This window comes from Diadema antillarum, unplaced genomic scaffold (genome assembly GCF_040938485.1).
Source record: "Diadema antillarum isolate AM-2024a unplaced genomic scaffold, OU_Dant_1.0 seq00000807_RagTag, whole genome shotgun sequence".
Classification (NCBI taxonomy): Eukaryota; Metazoa; Echinodermata; class Echinoidea; order Diadematoida; family Diadematidae; genus Diadema; species Diadema antillarum.
Window position 1 is genome coordinate 1,313,949 of NW_027271688.1, and position 23,985 is coordinate 1,337,933.

A 23,985-nucleotide genomic window follows, 5' to 3' on the forward strand; every position below is an offset into this window, starting at 1 on the left:
CCCTGTAAAGTGTATGTGTGTGTGGGGGGGGGGGGGCAAGCTTCCATCCCCCTCCCCCCCCCCCCCCCCCCCCCCCCCCCCCCCCCCCCCAGGGCTGCGCCGGTCCGGTTATGGGCTTGTAATCGTGGTGATGGTGACTATCGCCAATCATCCCCCCCACTCCTCAATACGGATTTACGCCGTTGCTTAGGGTCATCGTATTTTGAAAAATAAGCCTTAGAAAGCTCGAGAGAGAGCATCTAGAACCCTAGAGTTTCCAGGGCCCTTAATCGGGCCCTGGACCCCGGCCCCAAGGGACTTCGCGCTTCGGGCTCGTGAATAAAGTTGGAGTCTCCCGTTTGCTAGGGGTTTCAGGCGGGAGAATCTCCACATCAGAAGGTGCTTGGGGTTGGAGTCTCTGACAATATAATTTTTTTTTTCAATTCAAATTCAAATTCAAAATCCTGTCTTTGACAAGGATAAAAGATGTTGTTCTTTAATTCCTTACACATAGTTGTAGTGTAAATTTGATGCCAGCACTTGCAACAATGTACATCATTCATACTGGACAAAAGTGTCCATCATTACAGATCCATGCACAGTGATACATTGGTGTTGTATTCAGTAAGTGTGTGTAGCCCAAACATCTCTACACTCACATCCAAAACAATGTTTGCAGCAATGTATAAGATATGGTGGATGAATCACATGATGACTGCAAAGGATGTTTGAAAGGTAAATTAGCTGGCTATGTGAATAACAAAAAACAAGGTTGAAATACAATTTATATCCTCGCATGTATGATATTTATGATTTGTAAGTAAACAGTCAGTGTACAGCAGTACAAAATCATTCTATGTATTTACCCATCATTAAGTGTGTCTTGCCATATACATACATGTATGTATCTTTTGATACATTGTAGCATCTGTCCTTCATTTTAATAATGCTGCACGGAATTATACATTCCATAAAATTTCATATTTCCTCCTACCCTTTCCCTTATGGTTACATTTCTTTTTATAAAGGCCTGTCTATTGTAACTATGAGACTCTACCTCCTGCTCTCTCATTGGTCCTTGATGCCTTACATGAGATGTGCTACTTCATCCTGTTCCATCCAAAAACATATCATATGTAAATATGTCTAAATAACAATTGTTGTCAGTGTGAAGGGATGGCCATCACCAATTAATTTTGTCAGGTGTGGTGAGATTTGAAATTAGGTCATTTACTTTTGTCAAGAACTAGAAGGTCGTATATTTGTCAGTATCTCATTACGTTGGTTCTTTTTCCTTCCTGATGGTATCATTCACCTTGATTTTTATATTTCAACACAGCAATATTCTTTTGATATGAACAAGCAAAACTCAACCTGGTATCTGAGTTTCTTCTGGTGTGCTCAACTCAGTCCTTCTAAGGAGAATTTTGTGAAGATTTTCATTTCATGTTTATAGTGTAAAGTGCAGTCAAAAATTTGCCTAATCTAGCATTCAAATTTTGTATTGACCATTAATTGTTCATTTCATATTTAAAGTGTAAAGTGTAATAAAAAAAAATTGCCCATCTAGCTTTCAAATTTTGTAATCCATTAATTGTTGTCAAAGATGTTCTGACTCTTATCAACAGATGCACAACTGTACCACCTTGTCTTGATATTTAAACAGCTACATAAAAATAAAGAATGTAAGTCTGCATTCAATCTATGAGCTGACAGTGTCTTATTTTGGGTTATTCTGTATCTATTGAGACAATTACTTGATATTCCATTCCTTTTAATTCAGGTAATACTTTATATCTCAGTGACAATCATTCCAATTCAGTGTGAGGTTTGGGGGGCATTAACCCAAAACTACCAAATATTCTGTTTTCTTTTAGCAGGGTAGCCCTTTCAGCTCACTTGGAAGTGCTCTGCCAAGGAGCCCTGCATTACATACAAAATACAATTTGAGTAAAAAACACAAACTTACAAATATGTAACAAAGAGGAAACATAAACACAAGATTATATAAGTCCATATAGAGCGTACACGAGAAAGGGTTGCATACAGGCCAATGAAACAAAAAAAAAATACAATCAAGTCCGGGAGAGATAGAAAATAGTAGCAAAGAAAAAACCTCTCACACACTTTTACCACCACACCATATATATATATATATAAGACAAAAACAAGATTATACAAGTCCATATACATGGCTCGACACTAACTTTTTTGTTTGGTGGCCCGATGGGGCCACCAAAATCCTAAATTTCAAATTTTTGGTGGCCCGAGAGAAAAATTTGGTGTCCCGAAAAAAAAAAACATTAGAAGTTCTTTTTTTTTAATGAGTCAAATATTTAAGTTTTATGATAGTAAGAATTAGAAGGTGGACATATTTACTCATAAATAAACTTCAACAAACTTGCAACACTCACTCTCAGGCACTCATTCAGTTCTTTTCATCCATCCTTTAAAAAATTTAACTGCTAATTTCCAGCGCAAAAAGTTACGAATTTATTGACATACTTTTCAAAAAACTTTGGTGGCCCGAGGTGGGCCACCAAATTTGCCCTTTTTTGAAATTTGGTGGCCCGACTTTCATTTTTGGTGGCCCCGGGCCACCGGGCCACCGTTAGTGTCGAGCCCTGCCATATAGAACATACAGGAGAAAGGGTTGTATACAAGCCAATGAAACAAAAAAAAAAAATACAATCTAGTCCGGGAGAGATAGAAAATGATAGTAAAGAGAAAAAATCACACACACTTTCACCTCCAAACCATGTATATATATATACATGTATAAAAAAATCCAAACAGCAGCCCCCTCAAAAAATAAACAGCTTTTAGAAAATAAATACACTCACTAAAGAAAAAAGTTAGGGGGCATTTACAGAACACTAAAATTTAAAAAAAAAAACTCCACAAGAGAGAGAGAGAGAGAGAGAGAGTTTGTATAGGGATGCTCCTCTTCACATTGTAAAAGCATCTGCAAGTTAGTGGACTTTGAACAGATGTGATTCAACAAAAGAACAGGGATGCCAGTTAGAATGAATGAAAGGGCTTGAACTTTGTCCCTATATACTATACGGCCTGAATTTGCAGGCTTTTGCCTGAAAGCTGGCATCCCCGTAAAGAACTCAAGTTAATTAATATGACTTGCTAATGGAAAATATAGTCCAAGACAAACAATGCAATTCTTGCCTATTAAGTATGCCAAGTAAGTTAAAATACCGAGGTGTTTTTTTTTTTCTGGGGGGGGGGGGGGGGGGGGTGGGGGAGAGAATTTTTGTCAATTTTCACAGATACCAAACAAGACAAGCACAGTTATCTGTTCCTCTCCCATTTGCCACTGAGATGCTGAGATTGATGAAATGGCAGTTTGTTTTCCAGAGTCAATTTGAGTATTAAATCACATTTTGTCCTCGATCAGCAAGCATTACCATCAGAACACAATCCTTGAATAATGTCTGTGCAGTATATTTCACGGTATTGTGTGTGTGTGCATGTGTGTGTGTGTGGTACATGTATGTCAATAATGTAAGTATGATATAAAGGGAAGAAAAACAATAAATATTGCTTTTCCTCAATTTTCAAAATACCAAACAAGATAAACACTGAAATGATAAAATATGAGAAAAAAAAATGTATGTTCAAGTAGAGTGTTCAGTTTGACTGAAATGTTGTAGATTGATATGCCTACTCTATACTTCTTATCTTTTAGTCTGTCACAAGAATGTTGCACTTCTTTCTATTTTGATAAAGTTTACATTCAACACCGAGACAGGATTTACATTTCGAACCCTTGGCACAAGGTATCATTTCATTTCTATGAGACCATAATTTAACTTTACAATACCCTATTAAAGTGGAAGCAATGGCAAAAATATATACTATTTGAGTGACGTTCTGGTGACCAATGTGTCTTTTGGGCTGTCAGTTCAAACATTCAGTTGATTTACTTTTTGACCCTTCTTACCATATAACATTATCAATAGGCATTCTCAGCTGAAGTTATGGCTTGAAAATGACATTTTTGTCCAAATGGCCTTTGATATATCTTTGCAATTAGGTTCATTTGAATAATGGTAATTTTTTATGCTACCCGCAAACTTAAAAATTACCAATGGACATTTTTAGTTGATGGTATGAGTGGAAATGAACATATCTTTCCTCCCCCTTTCTTTTTTGGGTGGGGGGGTTGGGGATTAAAGGACAGTCACTTTCGACCTCAACTTTTAATTGGGCACTACCATAATGAACACCAATTCTACAACTTTTTTTTAAATCTATTTTGCCTCAAAAATCCGTAATGAGATTACAAATAAAATACCAATTTTAGCTACTAGTGGCTTCAGACTTTGAGGGATCTTGCGCAAAGTCTTGCATTTCTACCCCTCATGTAGCATACCTGGTCCTAGTACAAAGAAAATCCTTGGTTTTCCTTGAACAGAGGAGGTAAAAATAAGACACCTCTGATTGGCTAAAAACAGCAGAGACATGACAAAGACACTCTACTAAAGGATTACTAATAAACAAAAAGTAAAACAAACGCACACTTGTTGCACTTGAATCATAAAATTTGCAGGGAATGGCTTAAATTTAATTTAGCTCTGGTTTTTATCAAAATAGATTATAGCTTTACCATTACAGATCATTTCTTGCCTGTATTTTGTGGCGTTTGACCACAGTATGAAACACAGTATTTCATCACTTATGGGAAAAAAAAAAACATTTTCAGCTTCAAAACAGGCAAATTTGATTAAAAATAAACTAGAAACAAAAACTAAAGAAAAAAAAAGTAATCTCTGAAAATTGCCTAACATATCTTACTTATTCAACATAAGAGGGCAGCAAATTAAAAGCAAACAAAGAAATTATGTTTTCTCACTACTAAAGGCAGATGTTGGTACCCACGCGTACACGACGCTTGCTCACAGGGCAATTATATACATTGTATAATGGTATATTGTGATACCTTTCATTTCAACCCATCCAGCGCATTACAATATCAATTCGCTAAGCAGATAGGCCGAGCCAAGTACTGCATCAAAACTTTCCATTCAAATCTGCATTTTGTGAGTAAGTTTGTGAGGCATTTGTTGCTGTTTGCTGATTTCATCGCTTTTGTTATGGCACTAAAGAAGATTTTGCTTGCTGGTGTGCTTTATGGTGCTTTGATGGCACCATATTTCTGTCTGGGTACAGATTTGCCAAACTGCACAACAGACTTGCTGGAGGATGGCGCCATACCCTGTGCGCTGCTCAGTTCACCGAATCATGTGTGTGAGGGAGAGAACACTTCTTTTCAATTTGATGTAAAAAATATTGAGTATGACCAGGAAGGCCCTGACAGTTTTGCCCTAGGTGGGATTACACTGGAGAACTACGGAAAGCCAGTAACTAGCGGAACTGAGGTCTCGTCACCAAACTATCAGGGGAGGTGGGAAATAACTTTAACGTTAAAAAAGAGAGCAATATCTTTCAAAGTTGATATAACAAATGCTCGACGTCGAGATCAATCTGTATTTAATATCAACATCACGAAAAATGGAGGAGCAAATCTGATGACAGTATACAAAGGTGAATTGTTGACAGTGACCTCCTGCTCTACTGCAGTTCCCACAGAGCCAAATACCTACACTACTGCGATTTCCGTGGAGCCAACCACAACTGATGCTGCTTGTACGCCACCTCAAAATACATGTGGACGGCTAAAGCCGTGTTGTTTTATTTTCCTTGCATTTTTCTTAATCGCAGTGATTATCCTTGCTGTCATCTGCTGGAGACAAGGATGGTTCGATGCTTTAAGGGATCGCTTACCCTGCTGCTGAAGACCCTTGAGAAATAACACTGAAGTTGCAACAGTCGACATCACTGAAAGTCAATTCCACTCAAGACTGTGCCAACAGACTTGACACAGTCTTGCCTCCAGAGAGAGCACTAACAAGCTCACAGGATACCCTGAACCACGATGTTCCATTTCCGACGTGATGCTATTTCACATCTCTTTATAAACACTTGACGATAATCAAATTTATGACGTAAATTAGCCAACATTCTGGTATTACAGTTCAATAGGCGATTGATGCAAATTTCATCACATTTTTTTTTTGACCAATGGACAATAAGACCATGCTCGCCCCTAAGTTCAATCAATATCACCCAACTTTATTAGGCACTCACTTTTTGCCTGTGCTTCACTTACATCAATTCAATTCAATTTTTCACATTGTGTCAGTGCATCAATCTTTTTACACTAAACTTTTGTTGTTCTGATTGCTGTAATATATGAGTAATGTACATTTTCTTGCAAATTTCTGAAGTGCATAAATGGTTCTGTTTAAGTGGATATAAGCATGAATTACATATGAATTTGTATCTGGTTGAAATTGAGTGATATTGATATACTTTGATAATCATTGGATTAAGTAGGCACACAGATCCTCAGATTCAGTGCATGTGTTTTTCAGATTGTAAAAATCATTAAAAGGGAAAAGTATATTTCCATTGGTGTGCACAGGTAACATTGTATTTGTAATGTTATGTTCTAGATGTCGTATGTGTTTGCTGTGATCTTTAGTAGAATAATACTGGTAGTAGATTCGTAAGTTTGATCAAAAAGATAACATGACTTTATCTTTTCATTCCATAAAGTATTTGGGTATTTTATTTCAGGTCTGTGTGCATATTGTGTCACTTTCTGTGCATTTTATAGTTTTCCTAAATAATGATATGCTGTGTATACTGGAACATAGCTTGTAAAAATGCTGCAAGAAAGCAATTCGCTTGGGACAGCTTTTCATTCAAATAGCTTATATTTTTCTTTTTCAAATTCAAATTAAATATTTTGTCTTTGATAGGATTCAAGTCTGTAAACGTATGATATATTGTCAGTTTGATGCCCATGATTGCTACATCACTCATACATTGTACAATGTATGTGACAGACAACTCTGTATGTGTCCCATCATTATTCTTCATGCACTGTAATACATAAATATTGGCATTGTAAATAGCAAGTAAATGGACCCCTTCATCTCTACATTCACAGACAATGTAATGTTTGCAATTATGCATTAAGTGATATGAGTTACCACAAACTGTGCAGTTTATTTATGTATGATGGATGCATTACATCATGACTTCCGAGGCAGTCATAAAGCAAAAGCAGCTGGTTTTATTTTTTTTTAAAAAGCAAAACATTTCAAATACATTCAACGTGTATATTTATGATTTACACGAAAATATTGTACAGCAGCACATCTGAACCTTTTACATGTATATCTCCGCGCTTGCCATGTGTGTTTTAAATGTAGCATCAGTATTGCATATTGATTATGCCTTCTTTTTTTTTTTTTACTCCCAAGTTATTTAGTTATGTACAGTCAGATTGTAGCAGTATACTCTTTGATAGATGTCATTCTCATGGAATTGCAATTGTTCAGAAGTCACTCCTTTTGCTACGCATGAGTACTGCAGCACATGTCACTACAGTCCAGATTTCTTTCCTGTAATAACAGAAATCATGAGTAATTTATCTCCAGCAATTGTACAATACTTTAATCATTTTCTATGACAATCTGAAATTTTAAATTCAACTTGTTACATTCCAGATGTCATATATACAGAAGGTGTTTTGTTGTGATCTTGGTAAAGCGATATGTCAATTTTGTGTACATTTGCTCCTTTTTTCATCTCTTTGAACAAGATTTAAAACACAATGTTTCATTTTGAAATTTGGAATTCATAAGGTTTGTATGCATATTGTGTGTTTTCTGGGAGGTGTTAATCATGTTGTGTACATACTGGAGTACAAAAAAAAAATGCTGCCATTCAGTTGTTCGCTATGATATGTTTTACTCTAATATTTTCCCAAAATTTGCATTCCAATTCACTCTGGTTTATCAACATGTAGTCTGAATTTGACGTCCATGCTTGCCACATCACTCAAACGTGACATAAGTGGCCTATGATTATTATTCACGCACTGTAACACATTGGTATTGTAAACAGCAAGTAAATGGAGCCCTACATCTCTATGTTCACAACCAAAGTAATGTATGTGATTAATATGTATGTGATATGAGATACCACTAATGGTGCAGCTTAATATGATATGCTAGATGCATAACACTATGATTGCTGAGGCAGTTTACAAAGCAAAAGAAGCTGGCTGTGATAAAAACACAAAACAAAATATTTATGTACTCCCACATATTATATACAACGTGATTTTCACGTGAATAGCCAGTGTACAGCAGCACAGCTCAATATCTCTGTCCATCATTTTGTGTGTCTTGCCATATACTGGTATGTCTTGATAGCATCAGTTTTTACTTCAATAATGCTTTAGGAATCATCAATTTTCTGTAAAGTTTTGTATTTCCTTCTCCTCTTTCCTTTATGGTTAATACCTCATTTCGTCAGTTGAGAATTAGAAGAGAGTTAAGTTGTCTCCACCACTAGGCCTATGGGTTTAGTGGCAACTTAATGCCCTTATCACTCTCACCTGACGTTTTCATGAAGGTCTGTATATTGTAACAATGAGACTCTACCTCCATTTCTCTCATTGGTCCTTGACGGCTTACATGAGATGTGCTACTTCACCCTGTTCCATCCAAAAACATATCATATGTATGTCTGAATAATACCTGTTTTCAGTGTGAAGGGATGGCTATCACCAATTAATTTTGTCAGATGTGGTGAGATGTTTTTGCAAGATGGGAATTTTGAAATTTGGCCATTTACTTTTGCTGAGAACTAGAAGGTTGTATATTTGTCAGTATCTCATTACGTCAGGCCTTTTTCCTTCCTGATGGATTCAGTCACCTTGATTTTTATATTTCAACACAGCAATATTCTTTTTATAAAGCAAAACTCAACCTGGTATCTGAGTTTCTTCTGGTGTGCTCAACTCAGTCCTTAGCAGAATTTCATGAAGATTTTAATTTCATGTTTAAAGTGTAATGTGCAGTCAAATATTTGCCTATCCAGCATTCAAATTTTGTAATCCATTAATTGTTGTCGAAGTTGTTCTGACTCTTATCAACAGATGCACAACTGTACCACCTTGTCTTGATATTTAAACAGCTACATAAAAATAAAGAATGTAAGTCTGCATTCAATTTATGAGCTGACAGTGTCTTCTTTTGGGTAATTCTGTGTTTATTGAGACAATACTTTCATTTGTACTATCATTTCTTTTAATTAAGTTAATACTCTATATCTCAGTGACAATCATTTCATTTCAGTATGAGGTTTGGGGGCGAAAAGCTACCAAATATATATATATATATATATATATATATATATATATATATATACACACACATATAAAAGAAGTCCAAACAGCAGCCCCTCAAAAAACAGAGCTTAAAAAATGCATATACTCAACAACAACAACAACAACAACAAAAAACAGTTTGGGAGCATTTACAGAACACTAAAAAAGAAACATGAAAAAAAAACAAGACAGAGAGAGCTTGCGAGAGAGAGTTTGAATAGATATGCTCCTCTTCATTTTGTAAAAGCATCTGCAAGTGGACTTTGAACAGATGTGATTAAACAAAAGAACAGGGATGCCAGTTAGAACAAGGAAAAGTAGAAATTATGCGGTGCATAATATATGTCCCCGCCGGAAGTGTTGTAGCATTTTGTAGCAAAATGTACAATATAGGTCAAAAATCAAGGTCAAAGGTCAAAGAGGTCAAAGGTCAAAATTCTGTGACGAAAGTTTTAAAGCCCTCACCTAGTGCCATCACATAAAGCAAACAGAATCGAAATCGGGTTAGAAATGGCGAAGGAGTAGCATTTTGTAGCAAAATGTAAAATATAGATCAAAAATCAAGGTCAAAGGTCAAAGAAGTCAAAGGTCAAAATTCTGTGAAGAAGTTTGGAAGCCCTCACCTAGTGCCATCACTTAAAGCAAACGGAATCGAAATCGGGTTAGAAATGGCGAAGGAGTAGCATTTTGTAGCAAAATGTACAATATAGGTCAAAAATCAAGGTCAAAGGTCAAAGAAGTCAAAGGTAAAAATTCTGTGTAGAAGTTTGGAAGCCCTCACCTAGTGCCATCACATAAAGCAAACGGAATCGAAATCGGGTTAGAAATTGCGAAGGAGTAGCATTTTGTAGCAAAATGTACAATATAGGTCAAAAATCAAGGTCAAAGGTCAAAAAGAAGTCAAAGGTCAAAATTCTGTGTAGAAGTTTTGAAGCCATCACATAAAGCAAACGGAATCGAAATCGGGTTAGAAATGGCGAAGGAGTAGCATTTTGTAGCAAAATGTACAATATAGGTCAAAGGTCAAGGTCAAAGGTCACAACTGAAATTCTGTGTAGAAGCTTCAAAGCTCCCATGTAGTGCTATCATATAAACCAAACAAAATCAAAATTGGCTCATAAATGACAGAGAAGTAGCAAATTGAACATTTTGATCACACACGGACAAACACACAGACAGACAGACGGACGCACGGACACACGCGCGTACGGAGCCCGTTTCATAGTCCCCTGCTCGAACTCGTTCGGCGGGGACAATGAATGAAAGGGCCTGAACTTTGCTACTACCAGGGCTTGAGTTCAGCCTTTGGCCCGAATACTGTCTGCCCAGTATATTTCACAGCATTGTGTGTGTGTGTGAATTTGTTGAAGAATGTCTGTTCAATAGTCAAGAAATAATATTCACAAAACAGCAACTTGCAAAAATATTGCCAACGGCACCTCAAATGTATTGCATATCATCTCAGAAGTACAAGATTGCCAACCGTTCATAAAAAAATGGTAAATTCTTTTTTTCTGATTCTTTCAGTACAGTTCCCAATCATACTGCCAACCAGAAGCCTGTTTCATGAACATGCTTGCAATTATTCAATTTGCAGTATGTATTATTACCTCTGCAACAATTTACATACTCACAGCGGGGCCATGTTTTATCATGCAAGTTATCATCGATCTTGAAGTCAATTTTAACTCTGAACCACTTGAAAATCGATGATAACTTTTGATCAACGGTAAGTCTCCTTCTATCAACTTAAGATTGAACACTGTGACTTTTGAATGATTCAATTAAATAACAATTGTTGGACAAGCCTAGTTTCAGGCACTGTCTGTTTACGAATACAACACACTACAAAACAAAACACACAAAATCACGATTGTTTACTTTTTACAAAAGCTGACTGCGCAATGACAAACCACTGCAACAACAACAACAAGAACAAAATAGAATGTAGTTTTTGTGTCTGTGTAAGTGTAACCCCAAGATACCACAAACAGACCAAACTGGAGAGAAGGAAGGGAGCTAATGTTAGAGAAACTCTACAGTTAAATAGACAAATGTTCGTGAAAAGACCTCAGCTAGCCTAGAAAAGTATGAAAGGTATTTTGCTTCTTTAACTTTCCTTTGATCTTAATATCTAGACACCATCAAGAAAGATTTATTCACGTTTGATTTGGATCAACCTCCGAGTTATAACCAATTTGGGGAAGTTATGATTGATTTTGAAAAGATGCAATGGATGCGGGAGGATGTTATGATTGATTTCAATTTTAGGTTTCTTCATTATACACACTTATGATTGACTGTGCAGTCATGATTGACTTATGGACTTATGATTGAATTAGGAGAGTTATAATCTATTTCTAGGACCTATAATCAATCATGAGATTTGAAGAAAAAAAAAAGCAGGGCCCTGATTGGCTCTCTCATGGCTGTTGCCATAGGAACCAGAATACTTGCAGTCTTCTTTGCAAGATGGACCCGGATGTATTGCTGACTGTGCATCATCAGTGTTCTTCTGTTACTACTGTAAAAGTGGATATTTTCACGCGACTAATTTTTCGCGCTTCGCCGGGTAAGAAGAGTTTCGCGTGTTTTTAATTCTGCGGAATCAAGACATCACGCACAGGAGCATATGGCAAGCAAAAATATTTGCGTGCTTTTATTTTCGCGCTAGTTTCTGGTTGCGCGAAATGCGCGAAAATTTCAACACCGCGAAAATTTCCACTTTTCCAGTAGTTCTTTTCTTTTCAAGAGCTTTTTTTTAAAAACAAATTCAATGATTTGTAAAGAAATATTTGTATCAAAATGTATCTCAGCGTTGAGGGCAATGATAGATATAACTGAACAACAGGGGTGCAGAGCACACACGGTTTATTTACTCAAAAATATGTTCATTGTATTTAAGTCCTTTTATCGGTTAACACACAATTTTCATCTTTAGACAAATAACCAAGCATCTTTATGAATGCATGCCATGTCCATGCAGGCTTAGCTAGAACTTAATAAGTTCCCCATCAAGACTGAAAACATTTCATAATTTGATATGACCTTGTTAAATACTGGTTAATAGTATTTGAACACCTACTGTAAAACATGATATATTCGCGAATTGGAGCCGACAGCCTTTTCTGCGGCATGAAATTTTCGCAAACTGCCACTGGCATTCAATGCACACAGTGTAGACATACTTTCGCATGCATTTAAATTTCGTGAGTCTTGGCACTCGCAGAATTTGCAAACTTAAAATGCATGCGAACATTCCTCGTTTTACAGTAACTTGTGAATGTAAATCTCACCTTGAAGGCACAGGCATATGCCACATCCACCTTCGTCGGTCCGATACCCATGAGCACATCGCAAACTGCATGGCACATCCGGACATTGTCTGGTCTGGTTGATTCCGCTTTTTTGGGAACACCCAGTATATCATAACCTGCAATTAACATTGTGAGATCAGATAAGGTTGTTTTGCCAACTGCATTATTTCCACACCTATATTCAACACATGGAAATGCACACAGTACTAATAAAAACATCATAATGTACAATGTGATTGCCATGCCACGACTACTGCATGCATATGCCCTGTCGGATGAAATTGCCACCATGACTATATGCATGATGATTAGATAAATGAGATTTCAAAATTGAATCATCATTACCTCTAATTGGTATCATTTTGTCCTTGATACCTAACAGGAAAGGTAATGTGTGTTCTTCTGTCATCAACTTAATTCTCACAAGTACGATGACCTTTCACTAAGTACGATGACCTGACATCACATACCGTGGTACATGTACTGCTGTAGTATACAGTGATGTATATGTACACTGAGTTTCCAGAAAATACCTTCTTTGTAGTGTACATGCATTGAATAGAAACGGAGAAAATAGTGACATTGTGGGTATTAAGATATTTACACTTCAGCCACTGTTGTAGCAGTTTCCCTGTTGTCATCTGAATTATCTTGTACAGCAGATCATGCACTGATCTCGCTTACCTGGCTGCTTGCACTTGCAAACTGGGCATCCTTCCTGGTTAGTGGCATACCCATAGGTGCATTGCTTCATACAGTTCCACGGATTGACTGGAGGACATTCTCCCACTGTTTCACACACGCCAAAAAAACAACACCAACAACAAAAAATGCATAGAATATGAACAGACATGTGACTATATCTCAGATCATGAACAAACAAAAAAATCCTATAGCATGGCTTGACATTAACTCTTTTCTCTTTAGGAACCATATGAATCACCAAAATCATTACATTTGAAATGTTGGTGGCCCGAAGAAGTGTAGTGATGCTGAGTACACCGAAACACAGAAATCTCTTTTGATTCTTAGTTGCCCAATTGGGCCACCAAGAAATATGATATAAAAAAAAATTTGGTGGCCTGGCATCAATCTGTACTGTCCCCAGACCATTTGGGTCACGCAAAAGTTGAGCCCTGCTCATGGGTCGATATTTTACAGAAGGCATGCAAATTTGCACTTAACTTTGGGTCAATGAGGCTGATTTAGGGTTTTAAAGACACCATTTGGATGTTTGGTAGAAGATTAACTCAACCCTGTCTGTGATAGACTATGCTAATGGCATTTTCAATCAGTGGAACTGTAAGGGTTAATTCATACTGATGATAGTGTGGTATCGAAGATATAGTGGTAGTTGCCATTTATTACACGCTAGGCTCTCCTCTTTAAAGTAAAGAAATAAACGATGCTTTACAGCATGTCCACTTAAAATCTATCTTCACTACAGTCACATGGAGTATGAGGGACTTTAGAAAATAAGATACATCGTGTACATCAAGTTTAAAATCATACATGTACAGGGTGGGTGTGATGGCTTCATTTCAACATCAGACATTAAGTAGAATAAAATCCAAGATAAAATTCCAAGTCCACAATTTTGCATAGCAATGCTTCCTGGGCCAAGTAAAAATGTGATGATGGTAAACTTAATGAGGTCAGTAGGGCCAGCAAAATTTTGATCAGAAACACGCAGAAAAAGTAAAAGAAAAAAATATTTTCAAAAGTGAGCCATTTATTAGTAAATAAATTGAATTCCAATTTTATTATCATCTGAAAAGGAGAAATTTGCATGGCTGCTAACAAGTCCAGGTAGCAAGAAACACATTGCAGGACAATTTTTTTCAAGTATGGAGCAGAGACAGTGCTGGCCTAGCTGTTGATGGCCCAGAGCAACATTAAGTTCTGGGCAAGTGAAATATGAACAGAGAGAAATCTGCTTGCCCAATTACATGGGCACATACAAAAAATAAGAAACACAAAAAAAAAAGTTAGTTTGGATCCCTGGTTAAAGAACAAAAAGGGGGAGATAAGACAGAAAAATGGACGAAATGAAAGTCGCACTCACCATGTCTAGCACAGCTCTGGCAGACTGGGCATCCATACGAGTCTGTTGAGTGGCCATGGACACACCTTGTTGAGCAGGTAAGATCACTCACAGGCTCACACCTCACTATTAGAGACAATCACAAGAATACAGGAGGTCAGCTTACAGTTCTGATTAATCTATCAACTTGGAGAGTTTGGGGGTCAATGAAGGTACTTTTAAGATTTAGATTTTTGTAAATTTAGCAAGACATCTACTGTAGCTGCTACATGGCATTCATGCATGTATTTCATTCAATTTACATCCCATGAAAAAGGGATGAGAAAAATAAAATTGACACATTTCTTGCATGCTCACACAAACAAGGTGTTCAAACTATGCATACTCCTTAGTGCTACATGTACACACAAACTAGAAATATCTCCCTGTAAATAAGATAATATCTATATATATGTCATGCTGCATCACAAAATGAATAGAGTTGCCAGATTGATACAAGGAATTTTCAAGGTCTAATACAGAGGGGAAATTCTTGATTTTAGATATATATGTGACTCATCAAGATTGGATGATCTTAACCTTTCAACGACAACAACAACAAAAAATGGAACATAAATGTGCAATGACATTATTTTTGAGAGAGTTTACATGTGCCCACCAGTGCATGGGGTTATCATTTGTAGTGTGAAAGGAAAAGGTAAATCATATCAAATCTCTAAGAGCACCACTGTGAAGGGATTATCAATTCAAACCAGAAGGCTTGATGTGCTCATTTAGAACATTTTTTCTTGATTATGCCAAAGTTTTAAAGTTATTGCCAACTGTAATCTAAATTTCTTTGCTGCTTTCAAACACACTTGCACATGATAATTAACTGAAAGGGAGAGGGAGAAAACTAAAGAGTCAAGGTAGATATAAAAGGGTCTACAAAACTGTTGAAAACACTTCTTTTACTTAACCCGCTGAGAACGGACTGATTTTCCTACAACACGTATTTCCCATAGATACTTGCCAGAGTAAACTCGGGACGCATCCTCAACGGGATAAATTCTACATCTATGCCTTCAAACCTTTAACTTTAGACGACAATTGGATAAATCTCGAATGAAAAATACTCTAATGCCCAGTGGAAAATCAAGGGGGGATTTTTTGTAGGCTTTGCAATGCACAGTCCATACAGGCATCTGTATTTCTTACAATTGATTTTGTGGGTTAGAAGTATTCCTTTGTGATTTTCCCGCTTCTTCACGCTGCTCTATAGTACTGGGGTGCCTGGTGAACAGGATATCAAATATTCAGACCGTAATGCCTTTATTTCATTGTGTGAACCTGAATGAATGGCACGGTTGAATGAATCTATAATCATATGCAGACACAAAAAGCATCCCTCAGGGGCTGAGAAAGAAAAAAAAATAATTACTACAAAAGTGAATGCAACCATCACTACACAGCTTCAGGCGTCATCCCCTCACATACATTTTGTACATACAAATACATTGTACACACACATACACATAAAAAAAAAGATGCTTTCAAAGAGGGATCTATTGAAAAATATGGACTTCATTTGTCAAAGTGGTTTATGAACTTCATTCATCTGCAACTTTTGTGATCCTTGTGGGGCATCATGCGATGCGCAACATGATGATACGAGGATCGCTTTGTGTATGGCATTTTTGCCGCGTCCCAAGAGCCACAAACAATATCTAAAATGTATCGTGCATTCACCGTGCAAGTACACGCATGCACATGGCAGCGATGGCAAATTGTGGCGTCAAGTCAGATCAGCTATAGCACACCACACCAACACAAGTAACAGAAAACAAAGACAGGGTCTGTCGGGTTGGCTTCATGGCAGCGACACTATCTATGGATGGCATAAATTTTGACTGTCTGGATCACAATTTAGAATGTGATGTGAAGAAGTTTGTTTAGTTGATATCATTAGCTATTTAGTTGATATTTAGTTGATATGATCATAAGTGACCATGTATCACAAAACCAACAAAAAGCCCTTGATTTTTCTGTGAGGACTAAAAAAAAGTGTGAAATTGGTCAACCAAGTCAATTTTTAGTTTTCGGTATTTTCTGAAATGGCTATTCCTCTTGTACATTATTTGCAAGTTTTGGATCATAAAATGAATGAGAAAGTGGGTTTTCAGCAGTTTTTCTACAACCATTTTAGATTAAGTGCTTGAATAGACCCTGTACTTCAGAGCCTCTTTTCTCAGTACATACTTTTCCTCAGTATGTGCTTTCTTTCCAAGATTTAGATAGGTTAGGGGAGTCCGTTATAAAATGTACATCATTTTAAAGCTTAGAGTCTGATCTTTCAAAATCTGCCTTTAACTAAAAATTCATGTCTGGCGACTTTTTGTTTGCTTTGTGGTGCAGGGTGACATATACTGTGATACTGATATATACTGATATATGAAATGCACATATTCCTTCCTTTGTCAATGTGGCTAAGAGATTGGGTGTGTCATGCCATTTTCTATAAAATATGAATGGATTGAAAGGGGGGGAATAAAAAATTGGATAATAAAAGCACCCTCAACAGTGCCTCACTAATGGAAAAAGGATCAATCACATATGGATGAATACGCATATTATCATATCTAATTCAGTGAACATCATAAAATCTCGTACAAAGAGTTCCAATACGACCTTGGCTAGATTTGCCAACAGATGGCGACAATCCGAGAAATTGACGGGCAACATAAACATCGATGATAACAAATGTTTGCAAATAGCGTACAATATGTACCTCGTTGACATTTTTTTTTTTTCCATTTCCCATCTTGGTTTGAGGTTTTGTTTCAAAAAAAACCAAAGAAGATTACTAAAGTGTGTACATGAAGTTTGTAATGCGGATATTGGCAAACTAGTATTGGTTCATCAACTTAGTTGAATGTTCAGAATCAAGTTACCTAACAAATTCCCAAAAGAATGCCTCACTGAAAAGCAATCATTTAATTAAACTATAGTAATAAGAGCTTTTTAAATTGCACAGGTCATAACCATGGCAGACATTTGCAGAGTAACTGTCTACTCATACAAATTCAACAATAGAAATACCAAACATGTAAACTTTTTCACTCGTCGTGGTCCTAGATTGCTCAAGCCACTTTCATTTAGCTGCTCTACATAGAAAATGGAAAATTATACTTTCTTCAGGAAAGCATTTTTCTGTAAATGGAACTGGAGCATCTTACTCTCTCGTCTGCAGACGCAAATCTCGCAGCCGTTCCGACCGGTGACGAGCCCGAAAGGACACGTGTGGACAAGGGGACACAGCAGCGGGTCGACTGTTGGACAATTCTCTGTAAACAAGGAGCAAGTCAACAAAGTATTGACGATCACAACTTATGTAGTGTAGAAAGAGTAACGTGAGTTAGGAATATCATTGCAGCAAGAGCTGTTTGAAATCAAGGAGTACAGAAAATACTCCTTTACGGGGCTGTTGTCCTATACCCCTCAAAATCACAGGGATTCATACGACTAACTGGGAGATCTTCCTGTATCATACATGTATGCCTACTATGAATAGACCACATAATGCTTGAATTGTGAGTTTTTTATATTCTATGGCTAGAACATAATGAAAATTTTCAAGCATTATTCAGGGAGCCTCCTGATCAGAGCAGCATCACAGAGACTTAAGTAGCAACTCTGCTTTATACATATCAAAAAGTTGATACTACAAAAATCTACTAACGCTACTTAAGTCTGTATTCACACATCAATCAAATATTTGTCAATTCAATTCTTCACACTCTAGAATAAAAGACTTGTTCTTGAATGGATCAGTGTATCACAGAAAGGATATAAACAGCATACAAGCGAGATCTACATCGAACGGCTTGGAGTTACACACAGCAACAAAGAAAATAAGAAAGTGAGAACTGAAGAAAAACGCATCTGTGTTGACCCACATTATGGCAAGAAATGCATGCGAGAAAAGAAATTCAAGTGCCTGCATGAAAATAAATCTGCGTAAAAGGAGAGTGGGAAGGGGAACGCAACTCCATACCAGTGAAAACTCAGAAAGGGAGAATGGATTATGGTTCAAGAAGGGAGAGGCACAAGAGGAATAGAATTGGACATCTCACCTTGCGGAGTCTTGCACCTGCACACAGGGCACCCTGCGAGGTCTGTGGCTCGACCGTTGGGACAGACCAGCTGACACACCTGGCTGTCCACTAGGGGACAGAGACTCGTGGGGACCAGGGCCGCCGCGCTGTAGGGACCATGAGGAAAGCCGATCTCCCGCCAGTAGACTTGATAGACGGGGGTGCTGATGGACACGAAGGCACCGATTGAGACTGAGAGGGAATGAAAGAGGGGCAAGAATGAAGAAACACAAAGTTATTTCCTTGACCAAAAGCTGCTGTGGTCATATTTCTCTAGAACTGATGCTAGTGAAAATTTTTTTGCAGGTCAAATTAAACATGAAAATATGACCAATATTAATGTCCCTGATGTACCATAGAAAGCTTCTCAATAAACATTAGCTTCTGCAAACAGGTACTCAAGTTTGCCTTCACTTATTTACTTTCAATTCAATTCTTTTTAGCGGGGCAGTGGTTGTGATCATAACACTCAGACCAATGCATATCAAGATTTCATGAATTTGAAAATCAGGAGAAATGTAATCACAAAACTATCCCACTGAATTTGTGGGACCCAGCAGATCCAGACATTTAACCTGTTGAGTATGAGCTGATTTTGCTACAACATACATTTCCCGTAGACACTTGCCCGAGCATACTCGGGACTCGTCCTCGACGGGTTAATCACGGGAGAGCATGCAGAAAGAAGGCACTCACATGGCATTCTACAAGCACAGATCTCACAGCTGTTGGAGTCCGTTGCGTAACCGTGGGAACACATGCGATTGCACTTCTGTAGAACCTGAGGGCTGCACAGAGGATCCCAAGCTGTAGGACGAACCATTTAGGAAAAAAAAAGGAAGAAAAAATATATATATTATATGTGACCCTGCACCCCAAAATGAACAAAAAAGTCGCCAGACATGAATTTTTAGTTAAGGTCAGATTCTGAAAGAGCAGACTCTAAGCTTTAAAATTATATATTACTCGATTCAAATGGACTCTCCTAACCTATCTAAATATTGGAAAGAAAGTACACACTCTCGATAAGTGTGAACTGAGAAAAGAGGCTCTGAAGAACAGGGTCTATTCAAGCGTTTAAACTTTACCAAGCCGCGCTAGTTGGGTGATAAATGGAACAAATAACAGGGTGATAACCACCAGAGCAACAACAATGAGGGTATTAACAGATCAAGCTGAAATTTTGAATACTTTATTAACACATTCTGTTGATGATCAGTGTCAACTTTCAAAGCAGTAACTTTATCCTTCCTAAAGTTATTGGAGTTTAAAGTGATGAGCAGGAACAGGGTTTTTAAAAAATGAAAAGATTACTCTTTGAGAAACACCTAATCACACTTTTCCACTAAAAAGTGTTCCAGAAAAATTGCTAATAACCCAATTTCCTTTTCATTTAATGATCCTAAACTTTAGTATGATGTAGAAGAAGACTTGTTCTTTCAGAAAATATGAAAAAGTCAAGATTGGCTAGGTTGACCTATTTTACCTATTTTCAGCTCTCACACAAAATTAGTGTGTGCGACTTTTTGTTCGTTTTGTGATGCACGGTCACATATACGTATATTTACATGTGTGTGTATCATCAAGTTTTAAAACATTCCTCATATTAAAATTCTTACGCAAGCTCTTTCTAATATTCTCATATAAAGCATTTTCTGGTCGTAGCTCTCATTCACAGCATTGTAGGATCATTACAAGTTGTGTCATGGTGAATGCTAATGACTATCCATCAACATCATTACAATACTGGCATGATGAACAAGTCAATATACTGTATAATAATAGTGACAAACTTGTGATTGTCCTTCTATGATAATCTTGGCTCAAATCTCATCATGCCAGCTTTGGAATAGAGGCCTGGCCATCTCCCATGGAAGCCTTGTAAAAAGAAACAAATTCTTCTTCAACAGAAATGTGTCCTTAAACATATATTTTTGTTTTAATTCTCTAGCAGGAAAATGTGAGAACACATTGTAAAATATCTAACGTGAGCTGGAGTGTTGTTGCACTGTAAACGTCAGATCCAACTGCCCGACTTACCACGGCGTATGCAGCGACAAGCACTGATATCCGGACAACCAAACTCATCTGATGCGAAGCCTTGAGGGCAGGAGTCCTTGCACTTGATAGGAATGACTGCCGGACAAGGGGCTACGGGGCAGGTGGAAATTTGACAAAAGTGCACCAGTGGTCACAATACCAGAGGAAAATAACCTCCATTATTTTAATGATTTTCAACATTATTTGAATAGATGACTTTCATTCGTAGGTCATATGATGTAAAATTTCACATCCAATGACAGTGAAAATTGACAAAATATATGTTTATAAGGATGTCATTTTTTTTTTCCTGGAACAGAAGTTTAATATCTACTGAAGATCACCACAAAAGACAGACAAAGGCTAGAAAGTTCAATACTATCATATTGTATGGAGGGAGTGTGTGCGGGTGTGGGTGTGTGTGTTTTAACAACATGTAAATTCATATCCTGAACAACCTCATTCCAGCATGCATGTAAGATCATTGCAAGGACTGTTGAATTTTGAATGCACATATAGTACCTTGGTCTCACCATACAGCACATGACCACATCAGTTTCAAACAGGGTACATAATAGGCATACATGTAACTGAAAATATTTGAAATGCACTGTGGCTCATAGCTCACATAAACTATATTGAGATTCCCAAGAGCTGTTTGCATTTGGACAAGGAAATTGGGATGTCTTCATGAAAGAAGCAGATTTTGTGTGGTACAGTGGTTTCACCTCTGAACCCACAGATAGGTATGACACCAGAAAAACTTTAGTGAGCTTGCACAGTAGGGACCCTAAGACACAATACTGGTTATCATAAAATGTTAATCTATTGAGAATGAAGGATTGAGCACTTTGGTTTACCTCACTAGACCTTAACACTGTGATTTTGTTTAAAATGGATATTCTGTGGACTACCTCTCTGGTACAATTTGTACATGTACCACTTACTTGGACGTCTACATTTGCAGATGGGGCAGCCATCTTGATTTGATGCCAGGCCGTATGGACAAATGTTGGCCAGTGGACAGCTGTTAGAGTCAATCTCCAGAGAGCAGGCTGTAAAAGCAATCAACCAACCAACCAAACAAACAATTCACCACTGTCACATTTGTAATTCATTAAAACACCTATACACATCAAAAAATTATCCTGAATTTTATGATACACAATACCTCTATATGCTCGCCGCCTGAAATGTGAAATGCTGCAGTCCTATCACCATGGCATAACAATACCTCCACAGCAAGAGTGCACTTCAAAATGGATGATGCATTGTTTCAACTGAGTCTTAGTCAAGCTAACTTTTTGACCAAGTTTGTCTATTTGTTTGCTTTGGGAGAATATGAACCCAAAGAATGCTAGTGAGATTGCTACTCACATTTCATGCATCAATACAGTGTGACACACAAACTGCACATCTGTGGTTATCAGTCACTGTCACTGGCAATAGCTTGCACTCAAATGAAAAATGCTCTCAAGAAGAAAATGAAAATCATCAATCTAAGCAGAGATCCATGAGTCGCCTAGAAGACACCAAGGAATATCTGAGTATGATTGAATATCATCTATATAGGACGTTTTAGCGGTGCATTAAAAATGCGTATTGTTGTCCGCTCAATTTTTACCGTTCAATATCAGAGCATATTGAACGAAACGCATAGGCCAACGTATTAATTCCCCATAGGCTACCGTTGTTACCTACCATTCAAGAACACACCATATTCAATTCTGTCTCGTCTATTGCACGAGCGCTTGCTGAATGTGCAAACGCTTGCTGAATGCGCAAACGCTTGCTACTAGTGCGCGTCGTTTTGTTACAATTCACAAGCGCGCAAACATCTTGCTAGTTGCTTGTTTCATACACAGTTTTAGGGGCTTCCCCTTTTCAGTGCTGGGATGTGACAGTCAACTTCAAAGACGAGTAGAAGCCCGGTAATTGCGAGCAGTTTATGCTTGTTCTACTTGATTGTATAGATGATAATAATTATATTGGATGGCCTTGATTCATGGAATACCAGGGAATATTGCACTCGTTAGGGTCAATATTGCACTCATCTTCGATTCATGCAATATTGGCCCTAACTCGTGCAATATTCCCTGGTATCCCATTCATAGCCATCCAATATAATATAAATATTGTATGGTGCGCTGGTGACAAACGTTCTTCGATATGTCTCTTCACCTGCTGAAAGGCAGCGACACACTGTGCATCCCTGCTCGTCGGTGGCAAAACCAGCGTCACAGGACAAGTTGCAGGCGCCGGGAGCCGGGCACGTCACCGTAGGGATCCACTGGGGTGGGACTAGGCTGGGGACCTCACTGATCCCCATGGACCTCGCCAGATCCACCATGATAGTGGTGGCTGCATGAGTGAAGATGTAGAAAATGAAGGTCCTAGTTGTAGTTTCAAGAACAGTACATATTTGTACCAGGAATCAATCAAATAAAATAATCATTCTCTCACATTCCAATGTCTTAAAATGAAAAAACAAAGTACACAAAATAATTGCAGGCATGTTGACTAAGAGTGAATATGCTGAGAAGAATTTAGTTTCATAAATTCTATGACATTCCATTGAATGATATCGATGAGAACATCGCCAAAATCAGTGCTCTAGCTTTCTTTGTGAGCAAATTGAATGTAGGTGATTTTAAGTTCCATCTTATAGAAGCTTACTGGTGGCCATTACTATTTGAGAAGAATCACTGAAAATCCGTGACAGTTATGGATGAGGATATCTTTTATGTAATCAGGCATTGTTTGCATTTGAAGCAATCTTCTTAACAGATATAAAGGGGAAAAAAAGAAATAAAAAAGTCAAGACTCCCACACACAAATTCACCAGAAGGAAATGACTGATGGTGATGATGGTGAAAATGGTGATGATGATATCATCAATGACAATTACGATGTATGTGACAATGACAGCAAAGACACTGACAATGGTAGTTGTATTTCTACGCACCAAGAACTGCTGTAACAAATTTACATTTAATATCAACAGAAGGAATAACATAGTGCTGATGATTAAAATCAAACAGTACGGCAGATGGTGTTGATAATCTTGATTCAACCATGTTGATGATGAAACATAATGATAATGGAGGTGATGGAGACAATAAATTTGATTGTGGTGTGATGTCTTTGTCTCAGCATAAATAATGATACCAGTCAACAGTTGAGTCAATGGTAATATGAATGATTGTGAAG

General features: G+C 37.5%; 1 protein-coding gene across 1 annotated transcript in view; it reads right to left on the bottom strand.

Moving 5' to 3' along the window:
• LOC139739591 (uncharacterized) overlaps positions 1 to 23,104 on the bottom strand; it is a 47,232-nt gene extending 24,128 nt beyond the window's left edge. The window contains exons 1-9 of the mRNA XM_071650194.1: positions 22,957 to 23,104; positions 21,723 to 21,830; positions 20,776 to 20,886; positions 19,432 to 19,542; positions 18,715 to 18,927; positions 17,818 to 17,925; positions 14,624 to 14,728; positions 13,243 to 13,347; positions 12,538 to 12,674 (exon numbers count right to left, since the gene is read on the bottom strand). Of these exons, the coding sequence (XP_071506295.1) occupies positions 12,538 to 12,674; positions 13,243 to 13,347; positions 14,624 to 14,728; positions 17,818 to 17,925; positions 18,715 to 18,927; positions 19,432 to 19,542; positions 20,776 to 20,886; positions 21,723 to 21,830; positions 22,957 to 23,104 (1,146 nt within the window). The remainder of the gene's footprint in view (positions 1 to 12,537; positions 12,675 to 13,242; positions 13,348 to 14,623; positions 14,729 to 17,817; positions 17,926 to 18,714; positions 18,928 to 19,431; positions 19,543 to 20,775; positions 20,887 to 21,722; positions 21,831 to 22,956) is intronic.
• Positions 23,105 to 23,985: the final 881 nt, after the last annotated feature.